The sequence below is a fragment of the Orussus abietinus genome, unplaced genomic scaffold (assembly GCF_000612105.2).
Source record: "Orussus abietinus isolate OABI.00-Male unplaced genomic scaffold, Oabi_2.0 scaffold67, whole genome shotgun sequence".
NCBI lineage: Eukaryota > Metazoa > Arthropoda > Insecta > Hymenoptera > Orussidae > Orussus > Orussus abietinus.
The window spans coordinates 430,542-446,129 of record NW_019394243.1 but is presented as its reverse complement, the minus strand read 5'-3'; the positions used below and the strand labels follow the sequence as shown (position 1 = coordinate 446,129).

The 15,588-nt window shown below is 38.4% G+C and overlaps 4 protein-coding genes across 17 annotated transcripts in view; 1 reads left to right on the top strand and 3 right to left on the bottom strand.

Annotated features, from left to right (window-relative positions):
* Positions 1-55: 55 nt before the first annotated feature.
* LOC105695901 (GPI ethanolamine phosphate transferase 1) lies at positions 56-4,087 on the bottom strand. Of its 5 annotated transcripts, none has more exons than XM_012417917.2 (9): positions 3,780-4,081; positions 3,032-3,613; positions 2,748-2,968; positions 2,470-2,689; positions 2,078-2,363; positions 1,550-1,997; positions 1,159-1,489; positions 691-1,078; positions 56-530 (listed from the first exon to the last, which is right to left on the bottom strand). In XM_012417917.2, the coding sequence occupies exons 2-9, from the start codon at positions 3,277-3,279 to the stop codon at positions 111-113; spliced, it is 2,562 nt and encodes an 853-aa protein (XP_012273340.1). In that variant the 5' UTR covers positions 3,280-3,613; positions 3,780-4,081; the 3' UTR covers positions 56-110. The 5 variants fall into 5 exon arrangements, with proteins under 5 accessions (XP_012273340.1, XP_012273341.1, XP_012273342.1 ...); XM_012417918.2 differs by having other exon boundaries at positions 3,941-4,081; XM_012417919.2 differs by having other exon boundaries at positions 1,159-1,483; positions 3,032-4,082.
* A 25-nt stretch (positions 4,088-4,112) lies between these two features.
* Positions 4,113-9,523, top strand: LOC105695904 (queuosine salvage protein). Of its 2 annotated transcripts, XM_012417926.1 has the most exons (6): positions 4,113-4,560; positions 4,630-4,845; positions 7,854-8,016; positions 8,188-8,301; positions 8,834-9,019; positions 9,113-9,523. In XM_012417926.1, the coding sequence occupies exons 1-6, from the start codon at positions 4,465-4,467 to the stop codon at positions 9,349-9,351; spliced, it is 1,014 nt and encodes a 337-aa protein (XP_012273349.1). In that variant the 5' UTR covers positions 4,113-4,464; the 3' UTR covers positions 9,352-9,523. The 2 variants fall into 2 exon arrangements, with proteins under 2 accessions (XP_012273349.1, XP_012273350.1); XM_012417927.1 differs by lacking the exon at positions 8,188-8,301.
* On the bottom strand, positions 5,987-7,237 carry LOC105695905 (fibrous sheath-interacting protein 2). The gene is made up of 2 exons (XM_012417928.1): positions 6,838-7,237; positions 5,987-6,702 (listed from the first exon to the last, which is right to left on the bottom strand). Exons 1-2 carry the CDS (start codon positions 6,891-6,893, stop codon positions 6,120-6,122), a joined length of 639 nt encoding a protein of 212 aa, XP_012273351.1. The 5' UTR covers positions 6,894-7,237; the 3' UTR covers positions 5,987-6,119.
* Positions 9,524-10,200: 677 nt separating the features above from the next.
* Positions 10,201-15,588, bottom strand: part of LOC105695899 — a 40,336-nt gene continuing 34,948 nt past the window's right edge. For all 9 annotated transcript variants that reach the window (XM_012417905.2, XM_012417907.2, XM_012417906.2 and 6 more), the window contains 3 exons: positions 13,008-13,851; positions 12,712-12,881; positions 10,201-11,913 (listed from right to left, as the gene is read on the bottom strand). In XM_012417905.2, the coding sequence (XP_012273328.1) occupies positions 11,593-11,913; positions 12,712-12,881; positions 13,008-13,851 (1,335 nt within the window). In that variant the 3' untranslated portion in view covers positions 10,201-11,592. The remainder of the gene's footprint in view (positions 11,914-12,711; positions 12,882-13,007; positions 13,852-15,588) is intronic.

The window sequence follows — 15,588 nt, the reverse complement described above, 5'->3', positions numbered from 1 at the left end:
TTTTATGCTACATTTTTCTTTTCGTATTTACAAGTAGGTAAAAGAAAACAACAAATTTCGAGTCATATTTTTATTGACTTCACTCTGGCGATATTTCCAATGCATATGAATTAATTAGTGTGTTCTCTTCTGACGTATAATAACAGCTGTCGTGTAATACTGAGCGTTATAAGTGGTTTGGACAGATAGTAAAACACTAGTAGCAATAGAGGAAGAGTTATAGCAATAGTAAATCTACTAATAGCACTACCGATATCTAACCAACTTCCCTGAGACGTAACACCAAACATTAGAGGTAATGCCAAGCAATCTCCCAGGAGGAGAATAGCTAGGAATATTTCAGATGAATGGAAAGTTCGTCTGATGGCACAGCTGACCAGAATCAACGGTATACTAAACTTCAGTAAGATTAAAAATCCCATGGTAAATGGTGAAAAAATGGTAACAAAGTGACGAGTCCAAAGAGGATCAAAGGAACTGATGCTCGCCATGTTCCCTGTACCAAAGAAGCACAACAGTATGTACATCATCTAACTTAAATTTAAGGAATTAATAACACAAATATTTGTACAGGGAAGCATGTTTCTTCTGGGTCTATCACGGTATCTCTTTTTGCACAAATATAATCTCGTTAATATTTTTAATAAAATAAAATATTCAAGTCATATCAATAACACGTGTAAAGGATACAAAAAATGATGCTTTGGTGAGATCGCGGATGCGAAGTAAATGTTTTTTGCACATCCACTCTGTAGTCAATGTTGGAAAGGGCCAAGACAAGAGGTGCGCAGCAAGTACAAGGTAAAACAGAGGCTCGTAAGAAGCTGAGAGTAGAATGAGTGGGCAGAGAAGCTCGTAAACGATGCCCATAATTCGATTATCTATTTTGGACGGATATAACCAGATGCCCAATGGCGTGGTAAATAATATTATCCACGAGACCCAGGAACGTCCGTCTATGTAACCAGTAAGTACCAAGGTTGTTACACCTATACGTACTATTTCCACTGCTTTAAGAGGTGTATTTACAAATTTATTAAAAGCCAGGGAAATTGCTGCCACTGCTAAGCTTGTAAACCTAAAAATATAACATAATCAATAAAATAGAAGCGTAAAACTGGTAGATCTTGCAATAATAGTCATTTGCATTGAACTTACACTACATAAATGCGTGGATGTGGTTCGACAACTGGGAGGACAGGGAACGATGCTAACCAAATTCCTGTTAAAACTAGTACGGGATTCTTCTCTTTCAACAAAATTCTTTGTATGGCAGTAACAGCTAACATTCCAACTCCGAATACCCATCGGTGTGTTAGTCCTAGGAACATCATTCCCATCAAAAATACAATGCCCGTTAAACATGTCAATAGATGTGCTTCTTCTTCAAACGCTAATGTTAAATTTAGAGCACTACGACTAGCTAACCATAGAGAAAAAATGGCTATACTTCCATAGCCGGGCAGCCTCCAGTTGCTGTATCCTGAAACTTTTGCAACTAATTGATTATATTGCATAAGATATTAAAAACACTAATCAATATTATTACCTTTATACTTCAACAAAAGGACAAAGAGAGCAGAAACGCATCCTATGTTGGACAGAATTAAAGCGGCAGTTTTAGCATTTTTTCGCCGGATTCCTATGACTTCGAAAACGAGCAATGTTAACCAGCCAAGCCATATAAGAGCCAAGTAAGCGATTAACTGATCTCTTTGATATTTTCTATAAAAATATAAAGATTCTTTGGCTTGCAAAGTAGCTCTTTGACCTTCTTCGATACTTTCTACTAGTTTTCCTTTTTGAATCAGTCTTTCCATATCACTGATCATTCCGTACAAATTGGCCTCTCGATGATCATCCTGTGGAATACTGTTCCCGACGGTGCTAATGCGATTCGCCGTAACTTGTTGCATTAATTGTTTAACGTTGCTAAGGAGAACACGTGCACCGTACTCTTCGTTTCCAGAACTTAAATACTGTTTTGGTAGTATGCCCTGTAAAAACGTAGCTTTAAATATTTCTATTCTAATTTAACGTACTCCGATCAAACATGTTTTACCTAAATAATACTTGCTTCACTGTTTACTGGAATTGGTATTCCTAAAAGAGCTGATATAAGTGGGGCGATATCAGCCTGTTCTACATCTTGCCTAGAATTTAATTTATTTACACCTGCACCCCAAGCAATTATAGGTGTTTCCGTTTCATCTGTAGATCCACTTCCATGAGATCCCCAGTTTGTCATTCCATGATCTGATGTGAATATGTATGCGGTAGTTCCTTGATCAAAGAAACTCTCCGTCTCGTGCACAACCCGTTTAATTTCTTGATCTACGTACTGCATATTTTCGATGTATTCTCTGAAGCCAAATTGAATTGTCAAGTGTACTCCCCTTGTCTATAGTATTGGAAAACAAAGCATTATAAATGGTTACCGATGTTAATAGTTTTAATACCAACACATACTTCGAGTATGGTTTATTAGCATGACCTGTGGTGTCGCATCCAAGAAGGTGAAAGAAAATTATAATTTCATTATGATTTTTTACATTTTCTGCCTTTTCTCCAAGCCATTGGAAAAATTTATCGAAAACCCAAGAATCAAGACGAATGTTCGATCCCGACCGAGCTCCAAAATCTTGCCAATCTGGAGAGTAACTTTCTCCGTGCACTTTCAGTTTATTACCTAGCATAAATAACGTTAGGTTAAACCAAATACAGTAATTAATCATCAATTGTTTTACCATTTGCAAACATAGGAACAATGTCGGGGCTACCCCATGCCCAGGTTTGACGACTCCGATTGAATACCGAATCAAAGTCTATGGGATATTCTTTCCATCCTTTAAAAAGTGCACTGGGGTCTTCGTAAAGACCTGCTACAATAGCGACATTCCCTGGGCGTGATTCGGTAGGCATTCTGGTATGTGAAACACCCCAGGAACCCTGATTTTCCATCACCTTCCTAAAAATATAAAATGACATGAGTTTACTTTTCTATCTAGTATTGATAATTTAAATTTATTACCTTAAATAAGGAGGAGGATTTTCTTTAAATGTACGATAACGTAAGCCATCCGCCACAAAAAGAAACAATCTTTTAGCTGGACCAGGTTTTGGTACAGGTATCGGTGCTAACCCTTGTAATATCGGGGAATGAAAATTGGCATCTAACACGCCCCACAAGATTATTAAATGCATTAATAAACCCAGTCCAAGGAAAAAGCCATTCGTGGACCTGTTTCTACTCTCTGCGTTTATTACTTTTACCTGCATAATTTAATGTCACGAAACATGTATTCAATTGATTATTGAGATTTTTATTGGAATCAAGAAATAATGCAAATTTTATGATTATGAACTTGCAGTAAAAATAAATAATTCATCAAGGAATTACTCTGAACTTCATTGACAATGTCTAATCATTTTATCCTTATCAGATCTTATATTTATGATTAAACATGTGATCATAAGCATTTCAGTCAATTTCAATTGATTTCAATTATACAGCCATAGAGGTTATCAGAGCTTGTAGAAATGGAGGCAGTGTCAGAGATGAGTTGGGAGATTGCTCGCGTTCCGTGCTGCCCTCCACCGCAGAACCAATGAGCTGCAATCAGCCAACGATCCAATCGGATACATTTATTTAAGTAAGTATTTATTCGGGAAATATTGCGTACATGACGTTTAACGTCAGTATTTAACCACACACTAGTGTAGTCGTCACTTGTCATAACGTCAATGACGTTCGAATTTTTGTTTTACACATTACGAACCTGTTACGAATTATACAGTCAACCAGTCTTATAACCTGACACGACACATAATTCACCACTTAAAATTTTATTGCATGCGATTTTAGTTTTAATCTTCTATTTATTTTAAATCTTTTATTTCACACGTTTATGAGTTTTTTCATTAAACTTTATTTCCTTACCAATCATCTCTGCGAGCAATGTATTGAGGTTATATCAGAGATGCCTGGTTATATTTACCCCATCTGCCTAGACTGCAACGACTCTGGCGGCCAAAAGTTTCCCTAACGGCTACGAAAATCGGGTTACTCCCACCAAAGGAGTTTACAGAGCTGTATATAAGACAGTGACTACACATACTCCATTTTTACTTTATCGGATACCTTGTTGAACATTGAAAATCTTCCAAGAAAGAGTAGGAATGTGCAACAATTACTTGTGTGTTCTGAGTACATTATTCTTAAATCTATAGTAAATCTTGTGGGAATCAGTTTTTCAAGTACACGATCAAGAAGAAATAAATAAATTGTTTTGTAATTGGTATACTTTTGACATTCGTTACTTTAGTAAAATTAATACTGGCATATCTTATCGAAGAAATTCCATTCTGAATATATTCTGGGGGAAATTATAATTATTCTGTTTTACTGCGGTAGCGATCATTGTTCAAATTTAATATTTTCGTTAATAAATACATTAGTACAAAATGGTATTGGGACCTAGAGAGTCAGCAAAGTTGATAAGTAGACTTTCAAAAAATGTGTTTATAGAAGATGAAGGTGTAAAAGAGATAGCGTGTAAAGTAAGTCTCTTGCTTTGTTATTATTTAAAAATTGTATACAAAGTATGATAACATTTTCTATATGTTTAGGTACTGGAAGGACTGAAAAGTAAGGCAGTTTCGGTGGATAACTTTTCACAAAATGAATTACATCCTAAGCCAGATGATCCAAAAGCGATAGATTGGATATTCGTAGTGGATACGTTAAATTTCTGTTTTTGGAGTCCTAAGGGTGCTGCCAAGTGGAGCGTGAACGGTCACACTGGCTATTTTGCCCTCTGTGCTGCAATTAAAAGAGCTATAGATGTATGTCAGCTTAGTTCTTTTTACAAGAATACTAGCAGATGCAATATATAACTTTGTGTCCTATCGAAAAATTATTTTCCAAGTTTAGATGAAAATATTTCATTTGATTTCGGTCGGATGACGTACAAGTAACATACCACAAAATAATATATTTAGCATGTATTTATATTTTATTTTCTGCATTGTGTATTGACTTTTTTTTTTACTTCTTCGCATCTGCACGTGTTCTTATCCTTGGCAGAACCCGTAATGGGCAGATTAATTGGTAATGAGGAACATTTAGCCTCTTGGTTTCCTGAACTATCCAAATCTGTTTCTAGGTCTGGGAAACATTTTTCTACCACTAATTTGTTTTTCCGTGTAGTTCCTTTTAGTGATTTACCACTCCCTTTTCTTATTTCTTGCAATTCTGGTTGTCCATTATTCTGCAATAACATCGGTCATGTTAAATCTGTAAGATCATTTAAGTAATGCTATTTTGATTAACTTCATTGGTTTTCTGTTTTTGGGCTCTGCAACAAATGGCTCTTCTTTTTCTGGGTACAAAGCGATTCGAGTAGCACCGTACAAAAGTCTTCGTATCATTTAAAAGCTCTGTACAAAGAAATTTTCATCATATTAATTTTTAACCTATATAACTTTATGCTTGTGTAAACGAAATAAATTAACCTGTCAGGCGAGCCCGTTCTTTGTTAATTTTTCTGTTATAATTTTCTATAAATATTGTCCGTTGTTTTTGGGTCCAGTGCAACAAAAAATGTTCTCTATTTATTTGCTTCTTTTGCAACTCGTTCTTTTTTTGCCATCTGAAATTGAATCATTTTCACAGTCGCAGTACTGTATCAGAATTGTACATAAGAATTTTTTCCTTGTTTTACCTTTCTTCTATTGCTATACGCTTATTCTCTCTTTCCCTTGCTAAGCGTTCGTTACGATCTTTTTTGCGATTTTGTTCACTTTTGCTCCAATTGATAAGAGTTTTTATAATTTTCTGACGTTCAATGTGCGCAGCTAGAGCTCGTTTTTGTTGAATGCCTTCGGACCGCGCTTTAGATTTCTCATGTCGTTTTCCAATTTCTTCCATTTTTTTCAGGGCCAAAAACTTCAATCTTTCCTCATATTTCTTAATATTTTCATGCTGTTTATGAATTTGTCTTTCCTTTTCATGTTTTAATTGTTTCTGAAGTTTATCGAGCGTCTCTTTGTGCCTTTCTCTTGCTTTGAATCTGTCAAGGTTCAGATTTTGCGTCAGTCATTGGATTTATGTACTTTTTTTAGAGCGAATAGGAGATATTTTGAAAGAACGTGTTTAACAATTGTTTACATAAATGAAGCATATTAAATTGTTGTAAAATATTAAGTGATCGGCACCTTTCTGCTTCAGCCTGAGCTCGAGCCTCAGCCATAAGCAGAATTCGCTTCTCTCCGTGGAAGTCCATTCGTCTTTTGAGTTCCTTATTAATGCCGTCGTTGTGGAGTTTCTTTAAATATTTCCTGTACATGTTATAGTCTTTCAAGGAGCACTTGGCATCTAAGTCTTTCGTAATAAACCCTAGATCGACCATGTGCTGGATGATGTTAGGGCGAGAAAAATACGGTGCAAGATGTTCGTCGTGTAACGAAGCGTAGGAGAATTTCGCCTCGTAGCCGTAAGGATCGTTTAAATTAAATTCGGCATCCGGAAATCCCATCCAGAGCTTCTTCCCCACTTTTTGCCTCGTAAAGCTGTAAGCACCTTCTGGGCCTGGGATCATGGGTATTTTCGACTCCAAAGGCATTACTTTCCATTTCGGCAAACCAAAGCGTGGTACTGCACCTTTCGGCTGAGGAACGGACTTTATCACCTGGCTTAAAGCGCTATAATGCAGAGTTTAAGACGTACGATAATATTTATTCAAAAGTTTAATGGCGAATGAGCCATGACTTCGTAAGTTTTCCCTCTCGTCAAAGTCAAGGTTATTTATTTATTTATGATTAGCGAGGAATACTTACGATGGTTTTTTCAAATTAACTATTTCAAATGCCAGAGATTTATGTTTTTCAGTCATTTTGCCTGTCAATGGAGTTGCATTATCGTTGAAATTGCATAATTTAACCCTACTTTTTCAACCATCCAAGTAGTTTGAGTGTTATAATAAATGCAGTTCTTGTCTTTAATGTGTGAAATGACACATTTACGTCAATCGGTGCATCTAAGCGATATCGATATATCGAACAAGCATACGCCATGCATAGGTTTTATCGATGAAGTACAAGGAGACGCAACGCCAATGGTCGGTTCCGTAGAAAGTGACCCCAAAATCTGAGATTTTCGCCGATCTAACGATGCGAATTCTACTCGCGGGAATTGAGGGAACTCCAATTCTACTGCGATCAAAACATTTCTTCAAATGCTTTTAATTTTGCAATTAAGGCGAAGTGAATCGCGTTGAGAAAAATTTCATCGACGTCGGTAAAAATGATTCTTCTAAATACCTACGTTGCCGACGTTCGTATTTGTATCGACAGCCGTGTCGAATGATATTGGACATTGTATGTACTAAATGGCGTACTCCATACGTCGTTTCCAAACAATAATTCTAAAGAAATCGAGGTAAAACCCCAGAAATCTCCGGGATTCGTGGCTTTTGATGCTCCAATTGATTGCAGAGTGCCACCCTGCGCTACCCGTGACCTCACGTTACCGTTGTGTTAGCACGGAAGCGCATAAGACACTTTTTTGCCTTTACTCCGTTCAAATGCGAGTCTCTCGATTACAGGAGTGTTCTAAATTCTCGTACAATTGTCCTGGCACTTTCGTTTCTAATATCAGAGCAATTGATACTTGTATACAGATCGAAATATGACAGTTCGACCCCCTATGTTGCATTGTATCTCCTTATACTATTTTGTGGTTTTATAAAATGAAAAACGATAAACTGAGGAGGGCAAAGGACTCCTCTTCTAGCCTGTAAGCAGGGAATTATTAATGTATGTCAATTCATTGAAATGGTATTTCCTGGTTACAGGATGGAAAACCTATTTACGATTCGAACTTTTACAGTCGCATAACGAAAGATGAGTTAAAAACTATTTTACGAGGAGATGATGATGCATGCGAAATACCCCTCATCGAGGAAAGAGTTAAAAACTTGCAACAAGTTGGCAATGTTTTGAAAGAGAAGTACAAAGGTAGTTGCACGTAATATATAGTCTAAATACAAGAAGTTACTCGTGTCCCATGATAACACGACGTTATTTTTTGATATATTTGATTTTGTTTTTACGAGCGGTGTAATATCTTCGTCGTTCTGTAATCTTTGAAGAGATTCAGTCTTTGGTAACGTAATGCTAATCCATTAGGTACCTTTGTCGAATGTATAACGCAATGTCGAGGCTCGGCAGAGCAATTACTGAAGCTGGTAGTTAATAACTTTGAATCCTATCGCGATGAAGCCGATTACCAAGGATACAGAGGTAAACTGCATTTCTTGTTTCCATTATCGCGCTGAAGGATACTGTCTGGTATAAATATTTCGTTCAAGATATACAGTAATATTCGGATTTATCGGGATTTTATTTCTACCGTCTGTTATACAGAAAAGTGCATTAATTTTATTCACGTGAAGGAACATTGCAATGTATCTTGCTGAAAAAACGGACGGAAACGAAGAGAAGCGACTGATCTATTCGTTTCCGTTCGTTTCTGTATATCTGCCGGAAGGAATGAACGTTCATCGGGAGAATTCGATCGCATAGGTTTACGTGAACTCGGAGTACGTCCAATTCTGTCAGTTTCTGACTTTTAAACATTCTTTTCGTTTGTACGTTTCTTCAGCAGGGTAGTTGACTCCGATGCAGATTTCTTTTATCGATTATCTAATCGCTTCTAATACGATACAATACGATCGATTGATTTCATTAAAAGAATATTAGTATTTGTATACGTCCCCCTGACGAGTGTTAGAATCGTTAACAATCTTTTTTGTTCAATTTTGTGCCAATCAAGTATCATTCTACAAGAGAGCCCAAATATTGATCGGGGATGTATGGGCTTGCTTCAGAGGGGAAGGCATCGGTGCATTCCATGACATCGATAAAATAACAATGTTTGCCGACTACAGAATTCCTCAGGTGCTCGCACATTTTGGGGCTATGCGATACAGCAACACGCTTTTGAGTGCACTCCAATTGGGTACGACCATGTTTTTATATTTCAAATTTTACAATTATTTGTGAAATCGTATATAGCATATTGCACCATTGCGTTATGATATCTTATTTTTAGACACGGAATTAACCGAAGGATGTGCCGAAGAAGTAGAGATTCGAGGTTGCTCGATAGAAGTTATCGAACGAGTCGTAAATGAACTAAATGCTACGATTACGCAGTACCCCGCTTTAGGTTTGAAGAAATCCGATTTTAATTCCATTTTGATCGATCATTTTCTGTGGGATTACCGCAAGTATCATAGTAGCGAACTGGAAAGTATACCGTTTCATAAGGTCAGGACTATTTTTTATTAATCGTCCTCGTCGTTTGGTATATTGCTATTACAACTTTGTTCAAGAAGTACATTCAACGGGGTGAAATAGAAAAACCAATATTTTTCAAGAATATATTCTAATCTCCGGCTCTATTTTGTTTTCCCGAAACGTGGATGTACATTTTCCCGAATAAAGTGGTGCGTCTTATCGATAACGCCTTCTGCTTATTTACCAATTTAAATCGATATTAAGGTGATACGAAATTGGCCCCGCGAAGCATTAAAATATTTATAAATTCGTACAAAAAATGTCCTTTTCAAATTTATTTTAGACTAGAACGAAGAACAGATTTTTTATGCTTTACGCCTTTTGAAAGCTTAGAATTGAAAATGATGACTTTCACGCCTTAGATAGAACAATTTGGAACACCATAGCCATCGAATATTATGGATTCATGTGAGAAATATCGAAAAGAGTTTTATAAATGTGTGCAGTGAAATACTCGGATATCCCGTGAACAACACGTACGTACATACTCTCTAAGTGCCTTTAGAGCAAAAATTGAGTGCCACTAAATGTGACAGATGGCGCGGTTGATTGGTTGGATCATCGAGTCATGGATTAGAACAGAGATTAGAGGGATGTCTTGCGCTTTTCCGTGATGTCTTCATTTTCATTCTAGGGAAACGACATGAAGTATTTCATTTCGTATAATTGTCAATGCGGGGGTAACGGACGTCAACGTAAATGTAACGTTGCGCGCCAACTTATGTCACCGCTCAAGTATCCGAGATTACGTTACCGTCGAAAAGTGTACGGATGGATTTTATTTTATCGACGACGATTAAATTTCTCTGTACAAATTCAAGTGTTTGGTCAACTGCCAGATGATCATAAAGTACATATTATTATAAATTACTGTTATTCATAGAAACTTCAATTGGAAATCATGGAATACTCTGTCATACCTAAACATTCGTTGAGAAAAGTAGGTTTGTAAAACGTTAGCATTTTAGTCATTTTTAATGTGTCAGTATTTGTCTTTTTTGATACATCCATATTTCAACCCGCAGCTTTATTTCGTATAATTGCGAGTTCTTTTTTTCTTAAGAATGTTGAATAATAGTATTTATTCTACAGGAAGTCCTGGTCAATTGTTAAAGTACGAAGTGGGGAACACAAAAATACAATAAAATAAGAACGAGAATTAAACTGGAATTGCAATATTACAAACTATGTATCTTACTTAGACCGAAGAAGAATTGGTCACTTAGAATATCTTCTTTGGATAACGTCGCTTTTACGTCCTTTGGCACTAACATAAAGTTCCCTCTTTAATTAGCGAGTTGATAGAAGCAGAATATTTACTGCAATCGCGTGCTAGTTCAAATTATACGTAATATTATTCCAATAAATAATTTTCCGTTAGCGTACTCTTGCGGTATGCAAGAGCAGAAACCTTATAAACATGCGGTTAGCTTCTACAATATTTACAAGATAATTCCAGTTGCTTTCCGCAGCATATGCTTGTATAATGTTTCGTCGAGTACGAGTCGACCAAATGCGATGTACAAGCATGGTAAAATACGGAGCACGTCTTAAATATTAATTAATCACGCGGTGTGGGCTAATATGGCAAACGATCGAATCAAATCTCCACATTTCAATTTCTTATTAGCAAGAGCTTCGTTTCCAATTAAAAATAATACTTGTTACGGCCTCCGAAAACAATACTCTTACACAAAGTACTTTATAAGTTAACCACGTCAAACATTAACTCGGTCTTTATTTCTACATCATGGTTTTTTAATTTTTTAAATGTGAGCATTATTCTCAAATTAAAATCCCGGCATGCATTATGCATTAGATTCATTACTAAACATTATGCCCACAGACGAGATCACTTGTTTATTTGCGGTAAATATTGCGCGTATCTTTAGTCTACTTATACTTTTCTACTTATGAAAGACGCGCAATGAACAAATATGTATATTCCTTCACGAAAAAAAGGACCGCGCGAATGAACAGTTTTATTAAAAATTGCGAACGTCGATTAAGTTTCTTGCCGATGTCTACATAACGAGTAAAAGTGTACTTTACAGAACTGTACAAAAAGTTGCGTCACCAAGCCCGTAATGACAAGAATATAAATTCATTTGCAATAAATACATGGACCATACGTGGATCCATACGTTGGGATGAATTTCCCCAAGGTAATCGCTCTCCAGTTCGATAATAATTTGTTTATCACGTTTTCCGCACGTGTGCCGAAAGAAGACTTTAGCTTTGTTTATGCAATTGTTCCCAGAATTGTATGTTACTCTTGAGTTTGCCCGGTACAATGACGCTAATGTTGTCGGTCGTATTGCCCAATTCGGATTGCACCGGTTCCTGCTTGTTTTCGCCAAGTTTTAATTGATCGACAAAAACGTGACTGGCAGGAGGTGATGTTACTTTATGCGGTATTTGCTTTAACCCCTCTCGAAATTCCTTTGACAGAGATCTCGCCGTTAGGCTGTGCATTTGCCTCGGAGTCTCTATCAACGTTATCTCAGGGGTGGTTGACCTTTCCTTCTGAATGTTCCCCAGTGACCTGGAAATCTGCAATATCATTAATAGTCATTTAACGGATTCAAGAGAGGTTTTAACTTTTTCGTTATACGCGAACGTGGTCGCGTGTCGCGACAAAATATTCAGAAAAATCATTACGGTTTAATTTTGCAGCAAATTACTTCTTGGAATTATAGTTCCATGCTACTTAAGGGTCCAGGAAGGTCAGCCAGAAAGTCGTGAATGATTTTTGCGCCATTTACGTAACGGAACGAGCGACGTTGTCTTGCCCAATTTTGCCAACATGCGTTTTATTGCTTCTTACCGCGCAGGGGGATTATTACCGATTTGAACACATTTGGTACGCGTTCGTCCTCGGTGCGTGAATAGAATATTTTAAACATTTAACAAGAGTAGAGATAAACGTTCGAGTCTCTGGATCAAATGAAATTTCATCAAATTGCAGTTCTTAATACGACTGATGCATTGTTTAAATATTTTCAAATTGAATTCTTTCCCGTTATACCCGACCAATTTTAAATCATCCCTATTTATTTTTCATTTAGTATCGTCATATCATGAAAGATACCAAAATATATTGAATCGGAGAAAATGATGATTACGATATCTCCCTTCCTAGGGCACGATCCGTTCAAAACTGACCGGCTGACACATTTCGTGAATATCCAGTTTTTTTTCCAGGCCTAATCTTCGCGGATAAACGTGGTTCGTTTTGCCGAACAGTGGTTGGGATTTTCTCGCGATTTTCTCGCTTCTGACGTCACCGATTGAAAATGGCCGCCTCACCTTTCCTGGACCCTTAAAGTGATCGTCTTTCGACCGTCTTACCCTTGGGGCAGGTATTGGCCTTGCTTCGGGCGTTTTGTTGAAAGCTTCGGCTAGTCTTCTAACCGAAGGCATTGGCAAATTCTCTAATTCGGCTTTTGATTCCTTAAGAGGTTTTTTGCCGTCGCCGTCAACGGAAGATCCCTCCTCGTCCTTCGAACGCCCCAGCGAATCTTCGGGTTCAACATGAAAAAAAAGCAGTAAACGTGGTACACTTGTTTGCATCTACAGTTTGAGATATCGACGACTTCTAAACCGAGATCACGACTAAATTGGGACCACGCGAACGGTTTGCTCACCCGAATCATCCGGGTCATCTTCTTCGCTGAGCTTTCCCGATGTCCGACTGTAAAATTCGTTCATGGACACGTTGGGTACCGACTTGGCGGAAGACAGTCCCGAGCCTTTCTGGTAGTCAAGTTTGTCCATTATACCCTTCTCCTTCGAGTAATCGAAAGCCTCGTTGACATCGTGGTCCCCGGAAGCACCGCACCTGACCAAATCCTGGGAGCTCTTGGACCTCGACTTTTCAAAGTACGCCCGTCGCGTCAAGTTAGACTTGGTTTTTATCTTGAGGATTCTCGGCTTGTCATCGGCTTCAAAGTCGGATTCAATTTCATTGATCGAGCTGGCTCTGCGAAGCCCGCGCTCGTAGCCGAAAGACTTCAAGTCCAGCTTGTTGACGACTCTCTGCACTTTTTCGTCGGCGGCGGACCCTTTTTTCGCGCTGATCTCGTTTTCGAAGCCATAGGCCTTTAGATCGATGCGGTGGATCTTTCTCTGAAATTGATCGGAAGAACGTGGCCCTTTACCTTCCAACGCGGAGCTGTCGAAGCTGTCTCTATTGTTTAGCCTCGCATTTATCTCGTTTTTCTTGTTTTTCCTTTCGTGCTCCAAGATTTCTTCGACTTGTTCGTTCTTCCAGGATTTCTCCGAGGACATCGAGTCGACCCCCGTGTACTCGTTTTCGTCCTTCGAGTCAATGTTTTCGCAGGATCGAGCCGCGATCGTCTGCCTCTGAATGTCCTTCCGAAGCTGACCGAGATCGTTGTTTTGCTGCCACTTCGCAACTTGGGATTTGACATCGTTGGGCTTGACATCGATGGACCCGTTCAACTCGGAATCGAGGGGTTGACGTTGTTCCTGGAACAGAAGGAATACCGTTCTTGACAAACTTGTCAACGATACGCCGGATCGTTGCTCCGATTTCCCTTCTCTTTTTGCGTCGACAACGTTAATAGGCAAGAATGTTTTTGGTTAATAATGGTCTTATGGTCCTGCCTTTCCCGATGATTCGATGCAGCGGATCGTTTAGAACCAAACATCGAATTTCTGTTGCGTATGTATGCGTTGGATTAATCGGGATTAGTTTTGGATATTTCCATTAGCGGCTGCTCGATCTAGTTTATTAGTGGTCGCTCAGTTTTCCCCAATGAATGTTAAGATAACATTTTTTTTTTATTTAAGAGTTCAGTAAAAACGTTTGGCAAGTATACTTACCGAGTGGTACCTTGCGTACAAAGGTTTCACACGTGTGCAGAGTACATAGAGAGGAAATCACTTGAACTTTTATCAAAAAGGACGTAACAATTTATTCACTTAAAGATACCGCACCTTTACAACGTACTATGTACAAGTTTAATGGAATCGAATTTTTAGTGCGGAGTGGATATGAACTAAACCCGACGAAGAGCATAAAACCTAAAAATATATCGCTATATTAATGTCCAATTTGTTAAGCAAATAATTGTGGGGATGGCAGGTAAAGAATACGATCATCTCGGTATTCTTGTTCAGGTCCCCGGGTTTCATTATTATAATATATCCTTGTAATTTTATCTAAAGGAAACATCGAGCCCACTTTTAAACTATATGTTTTTCTATATAAGGAGTCGATATCGCGGAATCTAATTTATAATATAAATTTTGTTCTCTCAAACCGTACACGATGTCCCTCCGCGTTCCTCTTGATTCAATGGATTTGCCGTCTTGACAAAATACCTAATTTCTTATTGACGCGAAGATCGAATGATATAAGAATTGATGGTTCATCTCGAAAAAACAGGAGGAAAATTTGAAGTATGAAAAGACTTACTACAATTGTACATAATGAGCGTTTCCCCACTTGTGCCCCCTTTCCCCGTCAGCAAATTTCACCGTTTCTGAACTTCCTTTCCCGATATTTTCCGCCCTCCGACTTGACGCTTTTCGTTTTTCGGAGATCCAACAAAGTTCCGAAGCTCCTTTCAATGACTTCCGGCACTTTAGGCGCTCTTAACCTCAAAGTGCCATCGTTGTCAGCAAAAGACTTCCACGATGCGTCTTCGATATCGTCCCGAAAAGCTAAAATTTGTTTTTTCGCGGTCTCCAACGAGTGGGCCGTTTCCGATTCACCGTCGTTAGACATTTCGGAATGGGGTCGCCTCGAAGCAACCCGTAAAAAATTCAACATTATCCTTTCATCCCCGATGCAATCATCTCCCTCCGATCTGCCACTTCTGGAAGAAGGATATCGCCTGTGAATTTTCTTTCTTCGACGCGTTTCATGTTTTTGCAGATTCCTCCTTTTGCCCGAATCAAGACTCGCACTTGCATTCACAGGATTTTCCCTCAATTTCGTAGACTCCGCGTTATTCGATGACTCCGGATAAGCTGAATTCTCTGGCGCTATTCTAAGGTATTCTCCCCTCGGCCTTCCGTTCACTCTTATATTTCCTTTGATTCCCCCAAAGGTTTGAAACTTCAGTCCCCCGAAATCCGAGGCGTTCTCCCCGAAGTCGTAAAAGCTCTCAAAGCTCTCCTGGTCATCCGCGTCGTCTTCCGAGTCCACCGGGCTGATCCTGCGACGTTTTATCCCTCCGAACGTATGGAATTTGTGGT

What these genes read in the sequence shown, in the direction of transcription:
- LOC105695904 (XM_012417926.1), top strand. Translation starts at nt 4,465, where the DNA reads ATGGTATTGGGACCTAGAGAGTCAGCAAAGTTGATAAGTAGACTTTCA. An exon ending in TAAAAGAGATAGCGTGTAAA is followed by an intron (nt 4,561 to 4,629) that starts GTAAGTCTCTTG and finishes CTATATGTTTAG; the next exon opens with GTACTGGAAGGACTGAAAAG. An exon ending in TTTGAGTGCACTCCAATTGG is followed by an intron (nt 9,020 to 9,112) that starts GTACGACCATGT and finishes TCTTATTTTTAG; the next exon opens with ACACGGAATTAACCGAAGGA.
- LOC105695901 (XM_023432573.1), bottom strand. Translation starts at nt 3,279, where the DNA reads ATGCAGGTAAAAGTAATAAACGCAGAGAGTAGAAACAGGTCCACGAAT. An exon ending in GCTAATAAACCATACTCGAA is followed by an intron (nt 2,364 to 2,469) that starts GTATGTGTTGGT and finishes ATTTGGCTTCAG; the next exon opens with AGAATACATCGAAAATATGC. An exon ending in CCTTTTGTTGAAGTATAAAG is followed by an intron (nt 1,490 to 1,549) that starts GTAATAATATTG and finishes TAGTTGCAAAAG; the next exon opens with TTTCAGGATACAGCAACTGG.
- LOC105695905 (XM_012417928.1), bottom strand. Translation starts at nt 6,893, where the DNA reads ATGACTGAAAAACATAAATCTCTGGCATTTGAAATAGTTAATTTGAAA. An exon ending in GTTAATTTGAAAAAACCATC is followed by an intron (nt 6,703 to 6,837) that starts GTAAGTATTCCT and finishes TCTGCATTATAG; the next exon opens with CGCTTTAAGCCAGGTGATAA.